We start from the raw sequence: 22,851 nt of genomic DNA on the forward strand, positions 1-22,851 counted from the left end.
ATCCCTTCCATAAGACCCATATTTGCACCGAGGGCATAACTTACAACGCCTCCCCTGGGCCCTAGTGGGTTGTGTCGACACCAGAATCTTTGTTATATGATCTTTGAAGTATTTTATATAAAACAGCTATCTTAAAATTTTTATTGGGTGCATTTGGGGAAAACGGTTTTTTTTTGGGGGGGAGCTGATTACCCTCCAATATCTTTTTGACGCTTAAAAAGTCAACTAGAGCTTTCAATTTCCAATCAAATGAGCCCTCTTTAAAGTTTATTCGAACATTCCTTCCATAAGAAACATATATGCCCCCAGGTCATAGATTATAACCCTTGCCCCTGAAGACTGTGGGGGGAGCGTCCTACTCAAACATATAATTTACAGAACATTCAACTACGTTAAAAAAAATGGCTATATTAAAATTTTTATTGAATGTGTTTGAGGAAATGGTGGGCGAGGAAGGGGCGTCAGTTGCCTTAGAATCACTTTCGACTATTAAAAAGGGAACTAGCCATTCTAATTTCCAATCGAATGATCCCTTTCTGAAGTTTCTACTACGACGTTGTCTATACAAAACCTTATATGCCCCGAGGGCATAACTTACAACCCTTGCCCTGACGGCTGTGGGGGAGTTGTTATCCTCAAAGACCTAATTTCCAGAACTTAAACCTACGTTTAATAAAATGGCTATCTCAACATTTTTATGGGATGTGTTTGGGGGAATGTTGGGCGTGGAAAGGGGCTAGTTCCCCTCCAGTCACTTTCGACTATTAAAAAGGGCACTAGCCCTTTGAATTTCCCATCGAATGAGTTTTTTTGAAGTTTCTACGACAACACCTTCTATAAAAACCATATATGCCCCCAGGGTATATCTTAAAACCCTTGACCTGAGGGCTGTGGGGAGTGTCCTCCTCAAAAACATATTTTCTATATGGGAATGAACTACGCTGAAAAAAATTGCTATCTCAACATTTTGATTGGATGTGTTTGGGAGAATGATGGACGTGGGGGGGGGGGGGCTAGTTGCCCACCAATACCTTTCGACTATTAAAAAGGGCACTAGCCCTTTGGATTTTCAATCTAATGACCTTTTTGAAGTTTCTACGACAACGCCTTCTATAAAAACATTATATGGCCCTAGGGTATAACTTAAAACCCTTACCTTGAGGGTTGTGAGGGACTGTCCTCCTCGAAAAAATATTTCCTATCTGGAAATCAACTACGCTGAACAAAATGGCTATCTAAAAATTTTGATTGGATATGTTTGGGGGAATGAGGGGCGGGGGGGGGCTAGTTGCCCTCCAATCACATTTGACTATTAAAAAGGGCACTATCTCTTTGAATTTCCCATCGAATGAGCTTTTTTGAAGATTCTTCGACAACACCTTCTATAAAAACCTTATATGCCCCCAGGGCATAACTTATAACCCTTGTCCTGAGGGCTCTGGGGTGTTCTCCTCAAAAACATATTTTCTATCTTGGAATCAACTACGATGAAAAAAATGGCTATCTCAAAATTTTGATTGGATGTGTTTAGGGGAATTATGGGCGTGGGGGGGGGAGCTAGTTGTCCTCCAATCACTTTTGACTATTAAAAAGGGCACTAACCCTTTGAATTTCCAATCGAATGAGCTTTTTTGAAGTTTCTATGACAACTCCTTCTATAAAAACCTTATATGCCCCCAGGGCATAACTTAAAACCCTTGCCCTATGGGCTGTGGGGGTGTCCTCCTCAAAAACATATTTTCCATCTGGAAATCCACTACGCCGAACAAAATGGCTATCTCAACATTTTGATTGGATGTGTTTCGGTGAATGATGGGTGTGGGGGGAGCTATTTGCCCTCCAATACCTTTCGACTATTAAAAAGGGCACTATCCCTTTGAATTTCTAATCTAAAGAGCCTTTTTTGAAATTTCTATGACAATGCCTTCTATAAAAACCTTATATTCCCCCAGGGCATAACTTAAAACCCTTACCCTGAGGGTTTGGGGGAGTGTCCTCCTCGAAAATATATTTTTTATCTGAAAATCAACTACGCTGAACAAAATGGCTATCTAAAAATTTTGATCGGATGTGTTTGGGGGAATGATGGGCGGGGGGGGGCTAGTTGCCCTCCAATCAATTTCGACTATTAAAAATGGCACTAGCCCTTTGAATTTCCAATTGAATGAGCCTTTTTTGAAGTTTCTACGACAACACCTTCTATAAAAACCTTATATGCCCTCAGGGCATAAATTAAAACTCTTGCCTTGAGGGTTGTTGGGTAGTGTCCTCCTCAAAAAGGTATTTTTTATCTGGAAATCAACTACGCTGAACAAAATGGCTATCTCAAAATTTTGATTGGATGTGTTTTGGGGAATGATGGGCGTGGGGGGGGGCTAGTTGCCCTCCAATCACTTTCGAATATCAAGAAAGGTACTAGAACTCTCGATTTCCAATTGAATGAGCTCCTTTTGAAGTTTCTACGACGACCCATTCCATATGAATTAACTCTGTGAAAAAATGATAATAAATAGATAAACAAATAATAATAAAGCATTGGACCCGTATGGCCTTTACTATAGGCAACGCTATAGCGTTGCCTCTGATAAATTTCTTCAAGATATTTTTCAATACATTTTCCCAAGATTTTTTCTTCAAGATGTTTTTCAAGACATATTCCTACTATTATTTCTTCAGGGCGTTTCTCCAAGATGTTTACCTTCAAGGCGTTCTTCATGACACTGACCCATAGTACATGAAGCATATGGTGTTACTAACCCGAAAACCGGTTCATCTAGCCAACGATAATATTGACCTGTTCAGTTTGAATATCCTGGCAGATGTTTTTGTAATGACAAGAATTTAATTATAATTATGTAATGACGTTTACATATGGAAATTTATATCCATTGTTATCAAACGACTTAGCAAGGACATGTTTCTTTGATATTTTGAAGGTCTAATGTTTATATATGGAAATTTACATCTATTGTTGTCGAACAACCTTGTCAAGGATGTTTTTGCAAGTTTAAAGGTCTGATGTTTACACCAATGGATTTAGTACACCCCCTATGGGTGTTTGTGAATTCCCACTATGTGTCAGTGTCTTAAAGAACGCATTGAAGGAAAACGTCTTGAAGAAAAATCTTGGGAAAAGGTCTTGAAAAACATCTTGAAGAAAAAAATCTTGGGAGACAAATGGTTTAATGGCTTAGCAACTCCAAACGGGCTATAGTACAAAAGGGATAGGGCACTGGTAGTGTAGATTAACTCAATACTACTCACTTTTCATCTTTCACTGTCATTATCACTTGACTTGGGAAAATTGGTTCCAACTTGACCCCTCCCCCTCAAGATTTCGACGAAAACGCCAGTGACTATACGTTCTAGCCTTGTTAAAAAAAAAATTGCCTGAATTACACTGAGTTTAAATGTTTTTGAACAGTAAAAAAAAATGCATGACAGGATTCTATTTGTTGCACATTCTATAAAAAATGTTAAATTTAGACAATATGTTTAATTAATGTAAAATATGCCTAGTGGATGACCCAAAAAACCAAGTTAATTGCCTTTCAGATTAGTACATGTAAAAATCCTGGTTGCCTCAGGATTTTAGATATGCCTAGGTGGGGCATGGCCGAAAATTGGTTTGGATGCCCAATCCATCATTTTATGCCCAAACAATAAAACAGGACATTCTTAAACTATAACAGGATATGTTTGAATGAACACAGTAAAATTTCATTTCATTACTGATTGATTTTCTCAAAGAATTTTATTTTGAGATGTTTTTTTTTAATTTATAAGTTTAACAAAACTGATCAAATTAAAATTGAAAACCAGACTGTTAAAATAAATTTTTCTAAAAACGAGACTGTTAAAATATTGTTGACATAAATGTTAGTTTTTATGTACTGAGCTGATTTATCTCTAATGCAAAATTTAACATTAATTTGTTTTTAGTTATAGGTTGCACAACAAATTATATAATCAATGGTCAGAAAGTTCATAAATTTTCTTTCCACGGTGAATATTGATTTTTAGAAGGTCCTACTTGATTAAAATGAAGAAATCAAAAATGTTATATTGAACACGCATTTGTTAATGGCCTATTTGTGTTTTCAGATACAAAAAACCCAACTGAGAGAAATGGTTGTCGATAAATGAAACAAAAAGAACTAAGTTCTGTCTCCGTAAACACCTTATAACCTGTTGAAAATAAATTGCTGAATTATTGATAGAGATTTTCATTCAAAATCAGCAAACTAAACCAATTGTTTCCAAAATTATGAAGAAACCTTATAAAAAATTCACTTAGGCACTAGTTTTATATGAATGAAATAAAACAAAACAAGCTTTTTTCAACCGAAAGTAAGGAGCAGCATTAAAACTTAAAATGAATAGAGATTATTCTTTATATGAAACAGTGCCCCCCTCAATACTTTGCTTTTACACTAAGGTTCTTAGCACTTATAAAAAGCTTCCTATTCCAATCAAACTGCCCTTGTGTTTCAGAGGTAATTCTTTAAATATTAAATAAATAAAATTATAAATCAACCGTCAAACTTTAGCGTAAATAACAACGTATCGAAGGGAGGGGTAACTCCTTCACGACAATTCTAGACAGTTCTCCAGACAATTCTAGCCACGATAACGAACCCAACCCTCACTTCGTAAAATTTCTTGTGGACTATTTAGCCTGAAAAATTCTCCTAAGCATACTTTCATATGAAGAAAACTTTAACGTGTGTCGTTTTTCGATAACTCCGCAAATCCTTCCTTCTGTGGGTTTTTTTTTCAGGAAGTCCAAAGTCGCTAAAAGTGTCCCCCGAAAAATTCCCATGGAACGTCTCCCCTTGCAAAATATATTTTTTTTGCCAACTTTGCGGAGTCTTCCACCACCTGATTTCAGTTTCGTATTTGAATGATGCCCCTTCTCTTCTGTCGCATCTTGTCCTTTTTTCGGCTCTGTTTTTATGAGTTGGTGGGGTTTTTTTTTGGTTTTTTTTTACATTTTATGAGGCTAAATGATCAACAATTTAATTTTTTAAAGTTATGTTCTGTGTCCCCCTCTTTCACAGGCCATGGAACCTTTGTCGGGGATTAATAATTGTACTACCCAGTTTTAGCTTTGAAATACATCTTATCTTATAGTTGGCAAAGAGAAAGTAAGACAAACAAGAAGAAACTCGTATAGAAATTCTGCCAAACCTTCCCACACTAAAATTTTCCCTGGAAAACCTAGCCCGGAAGCTTCTCTCCTTATGAGAAATTCTCCCCAAGGACACCTACAGTCCTACACCAAGCACAAAATCCTTCCTTTCGAAAATGTCTGTAGGCTATAATTCCCAATAATAAATATTATATGCTAACAATGGGCAAATTTCATAAATTAAAGCCCTTTCCCCACAGGCTTTTTGGGTTACGTCAGTCTTAAGGATATAATTATTGGATCTTTCAGCTATAATGAATAAATGGGTATCTAAAAATTTTGATATGACGACTTCAAGGAAAATAGGGTTCTGGGAAGAGGTCTAGTTCCTTTGCAATCTGTTTAGTCAGAAAAGGGTTCTAAAACTTTTAGTTTCCATTCGAATGCACCCTCTTCAAATCTTCTAGAGCTATTAATTCGATATTATTACCCCTGGGAAAAAACAGTGACGAAAAACAAACAAGCAAATTAAAAAGACACATGCGTAATGTTCCTTCTTGCAAAAAATGTAGAACTCTACATTTTTGTAGATAAGAGTTTGAAACTTCTTCAGTTGGTTTTTTGAAGCGCTGAATCTGAGGGTGTAATTTTTAATAATATTCCTTGACTTTTAGGGGATGTTTCCCACATTTATCATAAATTGGGGAAACCTTCCAGGCCTGTAGCTTTTGACCGGTAACACTAAACTTGATGAAAATTACATGTTTGGAGTCAGCATAATTAGTAAATTATTTTGATTTGTCTGTTGATATTAAAATTCTGTCTTTTAGAGTTTTGGCTACTATTGAGCCAAGGCACTACTTACTTACAGCTCATTACCCCGAGTTATTTGAAAACTACAAAAAAAAAACAAGGACAGATCATTACAAGGACATACACTGCATATGATTACAATTAAATGATAAAAAAATAACATCACCCCCGGTCTCCAGGAGAATGTTTAACCCTGAAGGGATTGTTACATGATATTTGGACAATTTTGAAAAAAAAATGTATCTCAAAAGTTTAATCAAATACATTGAAGGGAAATATGCATGGGTGGAGGGGGGCTAGATACCCTCCGATTACTTTTTACGCTTGAGCTACAAGCCTAGCTCCCGGGCTCTTAGCGTTTTTTTAGACCCCAGAGGTAATTTTATGCGATATTTTGGCAATTTTTAACACAGTGGCTATCTTGAAATTTCAATAGTATATGTTGAGGAAAAATGGGCATGGGGGTGGATTAGGTGCCCTCCAACAATTTTTGAAATTCAGCAAGGGCATCAGAGCTTCGGACTTAAAGCAAATAAGCCTCTTCCAAAGCTTATTCGACTACCCTTTTGATAAAAACCTTGTATGCTCCCAAGCCATAGCTTACGAGCCTTGCCGTCGTGCTCTGGGGGAGGGGGGGCTCTAACAACCTTGGAGGCATTGTTAAATGCTGGAAGGATTATTTTGAAAATTATTACTATCACAAAATTTTGATTGGGAGAGGGAGGTCAATGGCCTTCCGGTCACTTTAGACTTTCGTAAGAGAAACTAAACATTCAATTACTAATCAAATGAGCATCCTCCAAATTTTTTAGATCCACGACATCCTTGAATACCTTATAAGACCCCGGGGTCATTTTGATCAGATTCATTTGGAAAAAAGAGGTGGGCGGGTACTAGTTGCCCTCAAATCACTTTGTACTTTTAGAAGGGCAACAGAACTTCCAATTTCCAATTAGAGGGACACTCTGAAGTTTATACGACCTTTTCTTCCACCTTGGTTTGAGTGAGAGTGCGAGTTTGAGTATTAGTGAGTGAATATGAGTGTGTGTGTTTGTGTGTGTATGTGTGAGTTCCCCTGCGAGTGTAAAAGTTCATTTGACCCCCCCCCCCCTTTCTATAAAATCTTATATGCTCATGCGGCATAGCCTATAATCCTTACCACTGGGCTTTGGGGTTGTGCTGACCCTGATGGCATTTTTGTATGATCTTCAGACTCTTTTGAACAGTATGGCTATCTTAAAATTTCAATCAGATACATTTGGGTATAATTAGGTATACGGAGGCTAGCTGTTCTCCGATAGCTTTTGAATCTTCTAAAGTGATCTCTAACTTTCAATTACCTATCAAATGAGCCTCCACGAAATTTCAGACGACCACCCCTTCCATAAAAACCTTATATGCCCTCGGGTCAAAATTTACAACACTTGACCCTGGATTCTGGGTTTTGTTTTTACCCCAGTGTCTATGTTATCTTATATTTGGACTATTTAGAACAAAATGGCTATTTCAAAATCTTTAATAGGACATATCTGGGGAAAAGAGGTCATGGGTGGGGTTAGTTAACCTCCTATCACATTTGACTCTTAAAACGCTTCCAATTACCAATTAAATTAGCCCTTTTTAAGTTTATATGACCATTTCTTCATCCGTTTGTACGTGTGGGATTGAGTGTTAGTGTGAGTGAGTGCGTGTGAGTCAGTGTGTGTATTTGTGAGTGTGTGTGAGTAAGTGAGTGTGTGGCTGAGTTTGGTAGCGAGTGGTAGTATGAGTGAGTGAGTTTGAGTATGAGTGAGTAAGTGGGTAAGTATGAGTAAATATGTTGGGGGGCTAGTTGCCCTCCAGTCACTCTTGACTCTTAAAATTGAAACTGAAACTTTTAATTTTGTATCAAATGAGTTTTCTACGAAGTTTATGCGCCCACCATTTGCATAAGAACCCTTTATGTCCTGAGGCACAGCTTGCAAACCTTATCCTCGGGGCTCTGGGGGGTTGATTAGACCCCAAAGGCATTTTCATACGATCTTTGGAAATTTTAAACAATATGGCTATCTCATAATACCGACAAGATGCATTTCATAAAAAGAGTAAGTGAGGGGGGGTCATTTGCCCTTCAATCACTTTTGAATCTTAAAAAAGGCACAAGAACTTCCAATTTCCATGAGTGTTCTCCAAATTCTTAACGACAAATCCTTCTACAAATCCTTGTATTTCCCAGGGGCATAACTTCAGACATTTTCCTGCAGGCTGCGTGGGTCTTTGTCAGCCCTGAAGGTGTTTTTAGATGATATTTTTTTCAATTTTGAGCAAAATATCTACCTCAAAGTTCTGATCAGATACATTTAAAGAAAAGAGTGTATGGGGAGGGAGGGGCTAGTTGCCTTCCTGTAGCTTATAATTCTTAAAAAAGATCTCAAACTATCGACTACCACATCAACATAAACCTCCTTCAAAGCTTATAAGATCACTCTTTCCATAAAAACCTTATATGCCCCTTTGGCAGAACTTACAACACTTGCCCCTGGGTTCTGGGGGTTTGTATCGACCCCAGAGTTTTTGTTATTGGATTATTAAAAGTACTTAGAACAAAATGGCTGTCTCAAAATTTTGACCTTTTGCATTTGGATAAAAGAGGACATGGGGAGGGTGGCTAGTTTTCCTCTGATCCCTTTCGACTTTTGAAAGGTCCGTAGAATTTCTTATTTCCAATCAAATAAGCCTCCTTTCGAAGTTATACTACTACTTTCTACACCTGGGTGTGAGTGTAAGTTTATGTGTGAGTGAGTGATTGTTAGTGAATGAGTGCTGGTGAGTGAGGGAGTGAGTGAGTATGAACTTGTGTGACTTTTAGCCCCTTCCCTTGCGAGTATAAAACGTTATACAAACACCCCTTAATAAAAACCTTACATACCCCTGGGGCATAGCTTACGAAACTTGTCCCCGTTTTTTGGGGTGTTTCTGTTGATTACACAGCAATTATTATCTGACTCTTGGACCATTTTAAAAAAAATGGTTATATCATAATTTCTATCGGATGCTTTTTGGAGAAAAGGGCATTGGGGGGCTTATTCAACTCTGATTAGTTTTGACACTTAAAGGGGCATTATAACTTCTGATTTCCAACTAAATCAGCCTACTGAAAAAGTTGTACAACCACCCCTTCCATATAAACCACATATGTACCCAGTGTGTAACTTATAACACTTATCCAAGGGTTATAGGGAACCGTGTTGTCCCCAAAGATATTGCTATCTGATCCTTGGGCTATATTGAACAAAAACCTTATCTTAAAATTTTGATCAGGTGTATGTGGGGAAAATCAGGGGGGTTTCATTGGCTCTCCAATCACTTTTGACTCGTAAAATGGGCGGAGAACTTCTTATATCCATTTGAATGAGTCCTTTTTGAAGTTCATAAGACCACCCCTTCCATATGAAGTGCGTCAGGAAAAAACTTAAATAATAAAACGTTGGAACCTTATGTTCTTTACTATAGCCAACGCTTTAAATTTACATTTTATGACAAGACCACCCAATCAATTCTGAATAGTTTGACCATAAAACTAATAAAGTTTACAATGGACGCAATGTGGCGATCCTTTCAGGTATCGCATTACCTTAACCTAACTTTACCGATATGGCACTCGTTTAGTCAAGTTGTGATATTCCTGCATGTTTGGTTTTGCAGCCCTTTTTTTCTAGCTCTTGTTGAATTTATAACTTGAGAACCGCTACTGCCTTCACAATAAACTCTGTAAATACAATCAGCATTATTCTACGCGTGGAACTAAAATTATTCATCTAGGAATTTAAAACTTATTTTTATTCATTCAAAAATGTAGTTTTTTTTACTGTTATCCATTTTTTGTAATCGATTCCCATAATTAAAAAACTTTTTACTAAAGAATTCTGTGAGGTAAACAAGAGAATTTGTAAAACTGTATCAGAATTATTTTGGGACATCAAGTTTAGCTACTTGAACTTTATGAAAGTAAAGGGAACTTGAGTAAAATGTTGGATTCTAGCTTTTATTCATTGTAAAGAAAAATACTACTAAGTGAAACTAGTCGAGGCATGAAAAATGTTTGAAGACTACGTTCTATTAAACAAATTATTGACACATCCTCACTCACAATATCTCTCATGGCTCTTTTCATTAAATCCCAACAGGTAATTCATCATGTTTAGATAGAATCACTTATCTTAGACTGGTTTAGATGCACTAGCTAGATTAGCTTTACGCAGCATGATATATTTTTCCAAAATTAATGATATTAAAATCTCAATGGGTATCTAAGTGAGCTGATGGCTATTATGATTAAATTTTGATGACACTAAATGTTAAAGAAACTAATTTCAATTTAATTTATTCCAATACATATATGAAAATCGGTAATTAGTAGTGCAATGTTATTATTACATGTTTTTTAGGAATTAAAAGTAGGTTTCGAAGTCTCAAGTTGGTTTCAAAGGCATTTTGAGAAAGTTTCTGCCAAAATACGTGTTCCAGGGTAATGGGAGATTGGACCGCTGATGGCAGATCAAATGAGAAGAGCTGTTTGTACGCGCTAATGCATAAGTAGGAGGCACTGTTTGTTCGCACCGAGAATGAAGAGCCTGAAATTATCTGCGGTAAACTTACTACTACATATTTATGCTGTGATATTGATTCCCATTGTACGTAGCAACCTCCAAATGTATCACTTCTGTTTGCTACTCTTTCGAATGGTCTAATTGACATTAATTTAAGACACATCTAACTGTCTGTATTTTGCAATTCTCCTTTGCCGAATCGCATATTGTTTAAAGCGGTTTTACGCATAGTTCGTTTTGCCGAAAGTTGCTGATTTGCTGAACGCAACCTTGGAGAAAAAAAGCCAATTTTTTTTACTTTGGAGAGTAACGTATAAGTGTCACTTAGGGCCATTTTTAAACCAAATGAATCACTTCTGTTTGCTACTCTTTCGAATGGTCTAATTGACATTGCTTTAAGACATGTCTAACTGTCTTTATTTTGCAATTCTCCTTTGCCGAATCGTATATTGTTTAAAGCGGTTTTACGCATGGTTCGTTTGGCCGAAAGTTGCTGATTTGCTGAACGCAACCTTGGAGAAAAAAAGCCAATCTTTTTTACTCATCGTCAAACTGTGTTTAAGAACCCTTGACATTGTCAACAGATTCCAAGAGGATGTACTATTTAAAAACACCTGAACCTTTATCTAAAAAAAGGAACAAAAAGAGAGACTCGGGTGAAGCATACATTCCACTATTACCATCCAGTTAAAAATAAAACTGTGGATGTGTGCAAAAATTTTTTTTTACTACCCTAGACGTCAATGATAAGGGGATAGATTATGCCCATTAGTTATCAAGTGGCGGAGTACCTCCTGTTAGGGTTCCACATAAATATTATTAAAGAAGATTATCTCGCATATATAATAAAGCACATTGAAAGCTTCCCAATCAATGAATCTTATTACTGTCATGCCAAAACGAATATACAGTTTCTTGGCACTTCACTCAATATAATAAAAGTGCATTCATTGTATAAAATTAAGTGTGTGGAAGATGGTAAGCTGCCTCTTATGGAAAATACACAAAGAAAAATTTTCAATTGTGAATTTAATCTAGCATCTCATGTCCTTAAAACTGACGGATGCGATGTTTGTTAAGAAAAAAAGGTGGTTGAAAAAAATAGTACTTAATTACCTGAGGAGGTCAATACCTCTCTTACAAAACATATGAAAGAAAAACTAGAAAGCAAAGAAAAAAGAGATAAAGACAGGGCTTCGGATGATCCCGCATTGTGTTTTGATCTGAAAAACGGTTTTTCTCTGCCAAAGTGGGATTTTTCGTCCTTTTTTTTACGAAAGGAAGATCACTTGCTTTAATTTACCTGCTATTCTTACCTTCCGCAGACAGACGGATGAGCCGATCAAAACATTTTATTGTTGTTTCTGGTTAGAATGTCTTTGCTGGTAGAAAAGGAAATTACATTGCCAGTGTCCTCTGTACAATTCATAATAAGGGCTTTACTACCTATCCTGACATCAGAAATTTGGTTACATGGTCAGATTCATGCGTGCCTTAAAATTGCAATCGAATGATGAGCTACATGATGCAAGAGACCCTGGGGAAGCATTCCCAGGTCCAGAGTATAACAATGAAACATTCTGAGCCTGGCCACAATCCACAATGCAGGAAGTCAATGCTCTTCACTGCGTCTTTGAGAGGTCTTCGAAGCACAAGGAACTCTTTTTGCTATTAGACTTGACAAAAAGCTTTTGATTGTCTGCCCCCGTGACCCGTTTGTTATTATTCAAATGACCAAGCAATTTTTTTTACGTCAAAACGTCAAAGTGCTATAAGTGTCACTTAGGGCCATTTTTAAACCAAATGAATCACTTCTGTTTGCTACTCTTTCGAATGGTCTAATTGACATTGCTTTAAGACATGTCTAACTGTCTTTATTTTGCAATTCTCCTTTGCCAAATCGTATATTGTTTAAAGCGGTTTTACGCATGGTTCGTTTGGCCAAAAGTTGCTGATTTGCTGAACGCAACCTTGGAGAAAAAAAGTCAATCTTTTTTACTTTGGTGAGTAACGTATTAGTCATGAGGCCCAAGAGATTGAAAATTGCCAAGAAGAAAAAGACTGTAAAAAAACAAGTAATAATTCATCCAAGAAATACAGAAAAAGGTTATATAACAAGGAATGCGATTAAAAATGCTTGGATCTGCCTGGTCATTTTTTGTGATCAGTTGAATATTTGTGTATTTGTCTACTACTTGTGTATTACATGGTACACACTCGAGAATTTGGATCTACAGATCAGACAATAATTGGTTTATACCTGTCAGGTTATTTTATTTTTATTTGAACCCGTTTTATTTGAGGAGATTTGAGAGGATTTTATATGAACCCGTTTGCCAAAAGAGTACATGGAAAGAAAAAGGAAGTGAAAGCTATTAATTGCCCTCATTCTTGTCCATTCAGATGTATTGAACATCTCTCAGAGACTGATCGTCAAACTGTGTTTAAGAACCCTTGACATTGGCAACAGATTCCAAGAGGTTGTACTATTTAAAAACAGCGGAACCTTTACCTAAAAAAAGGAACAAAAAGAGAGAAACGGGTGAAGCATACATTCCACTATTACCCTCCAGTTAAAAATAAAACTGTGGATGTGTGCAAAAATTTTTTTTTTACTACCCTAGACATCAATGGTAAGGGGATAGATTATGCCCATTAGTTATCAAGTGGCGGAGTACCTCCTGTTAGGGTTCCACATAAATATTATTAAAGAAGATTATCTCGCATATATAATAAAGCACATTGAAAGCTTCCCAATCATTGAATCTTATTACTGTCATGCCAAAACGAATATAAAATTTCTTGGCACTTCACTCAATATAATAAAAGTGCATTTATTGTACAAAATTAAGTGTGTGGAAGATGGTAAGCTGCCTCTCATGGAAAATACACAAAGAAAAATTTTCAATTGTGAATTTAATCTAGCATCTCATGTCCTTAAGACTGGCGAATGCGATGTTTGTTAAGATTAAATAAAAAAAACAAGTTTTTTAAACTGAAAGTAAGGAGCGACATTAAAACTTAAAACGAACAGAAATTATTCCGTATATGAAAGGGGCTGTCCCCTCCTCAACGCCTCGCTCTTTACGCTAAAGTTTTTTATTGTTTTAAAAAATAAAGTTGTGAGACAGAGTCAAACTTTAGCGTAAAGAGCGAGGCGTTGAGGAGGGGACAGCCCTTTCATATACGGAATAATTTCTGTTCGTTTTAAGTTTTAATGTCGCTCCTTACTTTCAGTTTAAAAAACTTGTTTTTTTTATTTAATTTCTGATCGTTTTTTAGTTAATGCAGCTTTTATTTGCATAAAATTTTTACTTTTCTTTTGCTAAATGGATGTCCTTACAAATTAACTTGCGTAACTAACTTCTATATTCGTATATTTTTCTTCTGGCAAAAAATACAAAGTTGCAGATTTTTGCAGATATGAGCTTGAAACCTATGTAATAGGGTTTTCTGATACGCTGAATCTGACGGTGTGATTTTCATTAAAAATCTTTCACTTGCAGGGGATGTTTCCCCCTCTTTAAAAAATCGAGTAAATTTTCTCAGGCTCGTAGCCTTTGATGAGTAATACTAAACTTAATAAAATTTATATATTTAGGATCAACATTATAAACACATTCTTTTGATACATTTAGTGACATCAAAATTCCGTTTTTAAAAGTTTCGATTACTATTGAGCCGTATCGCTTGTTTTTTTATTGTTTTTTTTATTACGTATATGTTATTACGTATGTGAAGGGGTTCTCCCCTTAGTCAATACCACGCTCTTTATGTTAAAAGTTAAAAAAAAAATTTTATTCACAAACCCCTGAATCACAAAGGCCGTTTAATTAGAATAGATAGCTCTTTTGAAAGCACTAAAAAAAAACTATAGCGTAAAGAGCGAGGTATTGACTTGGGGAGAACCCCCTCACATGCATTATAATTTCTGTTCGTTTTAAGTTCTAATATTCCTTCTTACATTTCAGTTGAAAAAACTTATTTTTTTTTATTTAATTTCTGATCGTTTTTTAAATAATGCTTGGAAATCCGGCGCCCCCTTCATAGAAATGTCCCTTACCCCAAAGAAACATCCTCCACGGAAATATTCTCCAGAGTAACCCCTCCTCTAGCCCCCCCCCTCTAGAAAAAATTCTTCCTGAAAATGGTTGTAAACTTCCCAATAACCAATAAATAATGCTGGCAAGTCCCGCGCCCACTTCATGTCAATTTCCCTTCCCCCCTTAAAACGTCCGGAATTAACATATCCTAACACATAACCACCTACACATACTTACCTCCCAATACCAGAAAAAAAAAATCATAAAAACTTCTGTATACTTCCCAATAACCAATACTATATGTTAACATTGGGTAAAGTTCATAACTTTTAGCCCTCCTTCTGGGACCTTCGGGGGATTAAGTCATCATAAAAGACATATTTATCATATTTTCGACCATGCTGAACAAAATGGCTATCTCAAAATTTTGATTGGGTGACTTTGGGAAAAATATGATCGTGGGAGGGGGCCTATTTGCCCTCAATTTTTTTTGGTGACTTAAATAGTGAACTAAAACTTTCAATTTCCTTTTAAATGAGACCTCCCACGATATTCTATGACAATTGGGTCTATACGATTACCCCTGGGAAAAAGCAAACAAAAAACAAACAAACAAATAAACACGCATCCGTGATCTTTCTTCTGGCAAAAAATGTAAAATTCCACATTTTTGTATATAGGAGCTTGAAACCTCTACAGTAGGGTTTTTTTATACGCTTAATATAATGGTGTGAATTTCATTAAGGTTCTATAACTTCTAGGGGGTATTTCCCCCTTTTTTTGAAAATCAGCCAAATTTTCTCAGGCACGTAACTTTTGATGGGTAGCACTAAACTTGATGAAAGTTATATATTTGAAATCAGCATTGAAATTTGATTCTTTTGATGTATCTATTTGTATCAAAAACCCGTTTTCTAGAGTTTCGGTTACCATTGAGCCGGGTCGCTCCTTACTTACAGTTCGTTACCACGAACTGTTTGAAAAAAGGTGGCTGAAAAAAATAGTACTTAATTACCTGAGGAGGTCAAAACCTCTCTTACAAAATATATGAAAGAAAAACTAGAAAGCAAAGAAAAAAGAGATAAAGACAGGGCTTCGGATGATCCCGCATTGTGTTTTGATCTGAAAAACGGTTTTTCTCTGCCAAAGTGGGATTTTTCGTCCTTTTTTTTACGAAAGGAAGATCACTTGCTTTAATTTACCTGCTATTCTTACCTTCCGCAGACAGATGGATGAGCCGATACAATTTTTTTATTTATGATTCTGGTTGGAATGTCTTTGCTGGTAGAAAAGGAAATTACATTGCCAGTGTCCTCTGTACAATTCATAATAAGGGCTTTACTACCTATCCTGACATCAGAAATTTGGTTACATGGTCAGATACATGCGTGCCTTAAAATTACAATCGAATAATGAGCTACATGATGCAAGAGACCCTGGGGATGCATTCCCACGCCCAGAGTATAACAATGAAACATTCTGAGCCTGGCCACAATCCACAATCAGTGTTTCCACTTCTCCCGATTTTTCGGGAGATCTACCGAATTTCTAATCAATCTCCCGACAAAAAAAAGAAGATATCGAATCTCCTGAAAATCTTCAGAAAACTTAATCCCCGGAACATTTTTCTTTGTGGTCATTCTTTTTTTTGTTACCTGGCCGTTGCCTGTGGTGTTTTAGGGATTTTCCTAACGTCCCAGGCAATTGAGGCACCGCGATTTGAATTTATTGGCATATGTATGAACATTGCCCATTATCCATTCCACAGTGGTTGCATTGATTTTCTGTTTTCGATCATTTAAACACCTTCAAGGTTTGTAAATAACTAATTATTTTCAATTCATAAACTAACCATAAGTGTTGGCTTGCACCAAGAAGACGGGAACTAGCAATATGTGGGTCCAGCTGATTCAGTAGGTTGAAAACCATACAAAATTACTACAAATTTAAAGATAAATGACAAAAATTAGACTTTGTCTGCAGTTGCTCTGTTGAACTGAAGGGGTTTGCTTCAAATGATCCAATACAAGAAACAGAGACGAAAATTGCAGCATTTTGAAAACAATTTACCTTTTATGATGGTTGACAAGTTAGTCCCATTACTGAAAAATATGCCACTTAAAAATGTTACTGATAAATTAAGATTGGGTAAGCAGAAAGTGACGAATATAGTCCACCAGGGCCTGTCAGTGTATTATAAAACATAAAATTGTGAAGAAAGGATGAAAACGAGTGCAATTAGTGGTCGAGAAGTGCCACTGCCAAAGAACGGCGGTAACATTCCGATAATGCCAATGATGATGAAACAGTGACTCTGACAGCCGTGGATTACTGGAAATCGGCTTTGAGTGCGAGGGACCACCGTGGAAACCAAACTTAGCAAAGTTTTTACAATACTTATTTTCCTTGCCATTTTCGAACGTAGCTCCAGAAAGACTGTTCAGCTTACTCAAGAAGTAAAGACAGACAGAAGGAGTCATTTGGCAACAGTAACTTTGGATTCCATAATTCAGACGAAACTTGAAATGAAACAAGACAGAGTTACAGCAGACACACTGACGGTAGACCAGCCCCTCAAAAGAGGCTAAAAGGAGTAGTAGCGTATGCCAGCACAGCTGAGTTACTGCATGATCAGAGAAGGCTGCTCACATAAAAAGCCATGCGATAGACACATATTATGAATGTAATTCGGTATATGTATCTGAAAGTTTTGCAATTTTGTACTTTTTTTTTCAGTTATATCAATACTAAGGGGCTGCGACTTTGCGTTTTCTCTGTATCATTTGTGAATACCTCTGGGGATGGTGGTAAAAAAAATTATCCACTTAACTCAGACACAATGATCAAAGACCTGGTGTCCGTAATTCGTCCAGGTTTTCTGTCCCCGTCCTGAACTTAGTGGGCTGTCGTCTGAAATCTGAAAGGGCGACAAAAAATAGGGGTCGATGAAGAAAAATGTCTTAATTAAACAGCTTTAGAGTCTGAATGAGATATAACTGCGCCTAGTTTAAAAATTAAATACATTTCAAGTTTCTAGCTGCTTCCTTTTGTCATGTTTGACAATGTTGATCGACGAATTTTCTTTCCGGAATTGCAGCTGGCTCCAGTAAATCTGCGCTCCAAACATTTAGAATGTGGTACTTTATACTCAAATCGCTCGAACACCTCCAAAAACTCAATACAAAAAAATAAAAAATAAAAATTCTACAAATCCTGAGATCCATCTCCCGATTTTCTCCCGACTCCTGAGAGCCATATCCAGATTTTCTCCCGAAAATTGTCAAGATTTTACAGATTCTTTGAAAAGATAAGTGGAAACACTCTCCACAATGCAGGAAGTCAATGCTCTTCGCTGCGTCTTTGAGAGGTCTTCGAAGCACAAGGAACTCTTTTTGCTATTAGACTTGACAAAAAGCTTTTGATCGTCTGCCCCCGTGACCCTTTTGTTATTATTCAAATGACCAAGCAATTTTTTTTTTTATGTCAAAACGTCAAAGTGCTATAAGTATCACTTAGGGCCATTTTTAAACGTTAAATTAATATAGTTTAAGCAACGACGACTATGCGAAAGGTTGTTCTATGAAACTTCGGTTACGGAGACTATTTCCTCTGTAGCGTTGATTGCACCAGAGGGTAGCCCAAAGAGGCCATTAACCAATATGTCAGCGGTGAATTTTGTGGAAAGGTTACCACCTCCTGTACCTTCTAGTACAGTAGCTCAATTGCCAACACCAATATAAAAGATGTAGAATTGCTTTACCGTTTTATGCCATAAGTAGATATGGTATAATGTGAAGAATCTTATTAGAAGTTGTATTAGAACTGAGGTACCTATAACTTCAGCTGAATTCCCAGATTGTCCTGAAGCAGCTTCTGCCGCCAAAGGCTAAAACTTGAAATTCCAAGGATCTTCTCGCTAAGTCAGACCATCCGCTGATCTTTTGCTCCAAGTTAATTGTCGAAATTGAAATTTTCCTATCAGATAAAATACCTTTTACCGACAGTCGTACTTCTAATTCACGCTAAGCCAAATCCATTTAGCCATATCTTATCTATGTTCCTTAATTTTCAGGTAGTTTTGCCGAAGCTGATACTCATTCCCTTTCATCTCAGGTCAATAGAAATCAGTAAAACAATATATGCAATTTTTCTTCTTAATTTTAAAACAAAAATCAGCGCTCTAGCTAAAGCCGCTTTTGAGATACAAATGTGAGAATTTTAAAACTCGTTTGTCTCGGTTTTGGAATAACTTATTCGGAAAAACAGCTCTCAATAGATGATATAAGATTGAAGTGTCTAAAGGACTTGTAATCAACAGTTGCGTAGGTTATGGCATCTTTGCAGGTTCGTACTTGGTTTTACGCTTAATTTTATTGGCGACGAAGATTTTAGTTGAGTTGTTCATCTAACGTATATTTCTTTCTTCTTCCCTTTTTATTTTTGACTCGTTCTGATTTTCACTCAGGATTGTGTTCTAACAGCATAATTCTTTGCTTTTCACTTCATTTCGACACGTTCTTATACTCGCTCCTTTGTTATCGCTTGTATTTAGCGCTGCCGCTTATTTCTATGCACGTATTTCTTTGTTCTCACTAAGACATATCTTTTAACCGCATATTTTTTTGTTCTTCATCTTCATTTTAGGTCGTTTTACTCATCGTTGTCGCATGTTTTGTAACCGCATATTTCTTTGTTTTTCACTTCGGTTTTTTCACTCGTTTTAATTCTTGCTGCCGCTCATCTTCAAACCGGACGTTTCTTTGTTCTTCACTTTTGTTTTTAACTCGTTGTAAATGTTAATGACACAAGTATTCTAAATGGGTATATATTTCTTTTTCATTTTCGCTTATCATTACTTTTGACATTTTTTAATAACCTTTACCTTAGCTACTCAGATTTGTCTTGTCACATTTGATGGTCTATTCTGTTCATTTTTCCTCTTTTCATTTTGAAAATGTTTAAAAACCCTTTTTTAAGTAGACTAATTAAACTTTGTATTTTATACTTAGCTATTTGCATGCGTCATATATATAAAAACGATGCTCTAGCTTCTGGGGGGGGGGAATGACATGATTTATTCTCTTGAATTCTGCTCATGAACATTACGTCAGTCATACGGTTTTCTTGTTAATCATATATTTCTTGGGTAATTTTGCCTGCATCATAGACGCTAAAAACAACTACAGAGGCAAATATGACGTATGTGTGCTATTGAAATGTGCCCAAAAATACGACGTTACTCCCAGGCTCTTAACGAATTTTCTGAAACTTGTGAACTATACAGATCGTTTTTTCAGGCCAGAAAATCTTAGGATGCCAATTTTCCCCCAAAAAATATGAAGTTTTTTTTCGAGAATATATCCATAAATAAATAAATATATACGAGTATATATATATATATATACTATATATATATATATATATATATATATATATATATATATATATATATATATATATATATATATATATATATATATATATATATATATATATATATATATATATATATATATATATATATATATATATATATATATATAATATCAAGAGTGAGTACTTATTTCTATTAAAAATTGGCTTATTAACATTACTGGTGTAAAAAAAACGATCTAAATGTATCACAACTTGGGAAAAAATTTGTTCCCCGTCCCATTGCCCGTAATATGTATTTCTTAAAGCCTCTGATCCTCTGCTAACTGTAAATAAAAATGAAAAAAAAAACGAATAAACTTTCAAAATCTCGGGAAATTTCGAGAGTTGGACAAAGTGAGCGAAGATCAATCAGGTCATATCTAATCTTATACGTTCCGACCTTTTTTAGTTTTCTTAGTGAACTTAACAAGATTTTAACTAAAAATGAATGTCAATGCAACCAAATCTAGTAAAATTACACAAACACATCTTTTCTTGTATAAATTACGGTATGGCAAGTAGGAATTTCTGCCGGGGGATTTTTCCAGACGCAGAAGGGAGGGGGGTCAACAGTAGGTGCACCATATACCGTATTAGTTTTTAAAATTACTTCACCAAGCAAAACTTGGTCCCAGAGCTGAGTCCTGGGTATATGAATTCACCATGAGTAGTTTTCTTTCCACCGAAAGTTTTCGGAATTGGAAGATAAAAAACTTTCAGTAATTTATCCGGTGCCTAAATTATTTCTAGATAAGTGTCTTTCAGCTTCTATTCTACTCATTCTCTATGTATTATGGTTAGAAAATTGTATAGAAGACATGTCTGCACCCGTCTTATTTTAAAATAAAAGGTTTATCCTTAATATGGATTTGAGTCTACTTTTCTTTGACTTAAAATTTTGAAACACAGTTCTAATGATATGAATAAATTTTAAGCTATACTAGGATTTTTTCTTTAAAATCAAGACAGATATTTCCTAATTATGTAGAACTTTTTTTGCGTCTCATTTGCGCTATACATCTGTTCCTCAAAATTTTACTATAAAGCTTCTTCAAGGTCATCCAGATCAGTGTCATGTAGAAGCAGAAGGTTCAATGTAGACACTTCAAGAGCTTTCTTTGGCCCATGATAAATAGTCTGGACCGATTCCTGAAAGTTCGATTCACCTAGCACAACTACTGTAGATGAGATTTAGAAATCTAGAAAATAATCTAAATATTTAATAAATAAATTAACTACTATGGCTGATGCCCTGCAAATTTTGCTTACAAAATTGAGAATCTTGCATTCTATTATTAGAATGTTCTCAACCTAAGTAAGACCTAGCTGCTTTCCTGTCCATCATGAGCCCTACTCCCTGTCTACGTACACCAATCCTTCATGCCTGAGGAAATAAATTCTATATCAGACATTTTCATAGTTCCTACCTCTAGGATATGAGTTCTTGAATGTCCCAATACGTCCATTTACGAAACATTAAGCAAGAAAAACGGGTTTTAATTTCAGTAAAGCACTGAAATAAAAATAAATAAAAACAAAACAACACTCTAATTAAAATATATGCCGAATATTTCAACCCCACGTCCGGGAGCCTTTCTCAACGGAAAAAAACGAAAATAACAAAAAAAAACAAATTTTTCTTTAAAAAATAGCACACATAAAAATAAATACGACAACTAAACACACGAAGAAGAAAAAGAAAATAAGAACAACTTGCATTATAAACAAGCTTTCAGCTCTGACGTTATAACACAAGAATAAAATCAAAGCGAATGTCTATAGTGAAACCATGGGCCACTCTCGTCTTAACATTCTGTACCGTGAGTAAAATAATATATTTAAAATACAAAGAATAAAGTTCCTTCTTTCTAAAGATAATTCCAACTTCCTCTAATTAAGTATAAATCTAGTTTAAAAGAAAAGTCCTTAATCAGCATAGAGAAAAATTGCAGTTAGCCTCAGACAAAGAACCAGCTTTGGATTTCGCTAAGATAGTGGGCAATAAAAAAGATGCTGCACACAATATTTCTAAGGAAGTTTAAATTATAAGAGCCGTGTGAACGTTTGAATCATCAGAAATATTTAAGACAGATTATTGGACGGAGGGTTTGGCCCGCCTCAGGACTTAGGCCATGATCAGGTAGCTCCCACGGCACATGATCAGGACTTAGGAAATATAGTGAAGAAAAGTGTTTTTCGTGCTCTTATTATTATTGTCGACAGAATTATTTCGGCGTTCAAGCTTTGCAATTCCATCATTGTTGTTATCTCAGTCACCGTTGTTGTCATTTGAAGTGACCCATTGCTGTACACCTAAACATGTAAGTCTCAATAAAATCTATTGCTTTTTACCTGTGTTTATTTCATTTTATATGTCTTTATCTAGTCACACGACAGGTAATTAGTTCGTATGTCTCCAAGGTACGTTCCCAGAAGGAATCTGATTTCAAACCAAACGATGCGATTGTAAAATTACCCGGCGGAACTATAGATTCTCTTATCATTTTGATAGTTTCCGTAGCGCATCACTCGACCTAAGAAAAATTCACTCGGCTGAAACGGTGCGACCTTTAACGCCTTAAACGACAAATTCTTAAGGTCTATAACTGACGCTATCGAATAATTTATTAGGTTAAAGCTTAGAGCTTTAAAGTAAGATTTTAGACTTGACGCGATCAATATTCATTACCACAATTGCCTCAGTCATTTTCTTTTATCGCTACACATTTTCTTTTATCGCTACAAATGGCGCGTCGGAAATTGGAGAAAATCATGCGAGCTAATTGCGCTATAAACTTTGTTATTTAAATTTAATTATTGGAGAGATACAGACATATAAGTAAAGTGATTAGGCCTATAG

General features: G+C 35.9%; 1 protein-coding gene and 1 long non-coding RNA gene across 2 annotated transcripts in view; one reads left to right on the top strand and one right to left on the bottom strand.

Annotated features, from left to right (window-relative positions):
- Window positions 1-18,707, top strand: part of LOC148953392 (uncharacterized) — a 99,207-nt gene extending 80,500 nt beyond the window's left edge. The window contains exon 3 of the mRNA XM_089087321.1: window positions 18,649-18,707. Within this exon, the coding sequence (XP_088943447.1) occupies window positions 18,649-18,707 (59 nt within the window). The remainder of the gene's footprint in view (window positions 1-18,648) is intronic.
- Window positions 1-22,851, bottom strand: part of LOC148953391 (uncharacterized) — a 257,683-nt gene that overhangs the window by 215,670 nt on the left and 19,162 nt on the right. The gene's annotated exons all lie outside the window — the stretch shown is intronic.

Source organism: Artemia sp. Qi Xiang Cuo, chromosome 4 (genome assembly GCF_049724085.1).
Source record: "Artemia sp. Qi Xiang Cuo chromosome 4, ASM4972408v1, whole genome shotgun sequence".
Taxonomy (NCBI): domain Eukaryota; kingdom Metazoa; phylum Arthropoda; class Branchiopoda; order Anostraca; family Artemiidae; genus Artemia; species Artemia sp. Qi Xiang Cuo.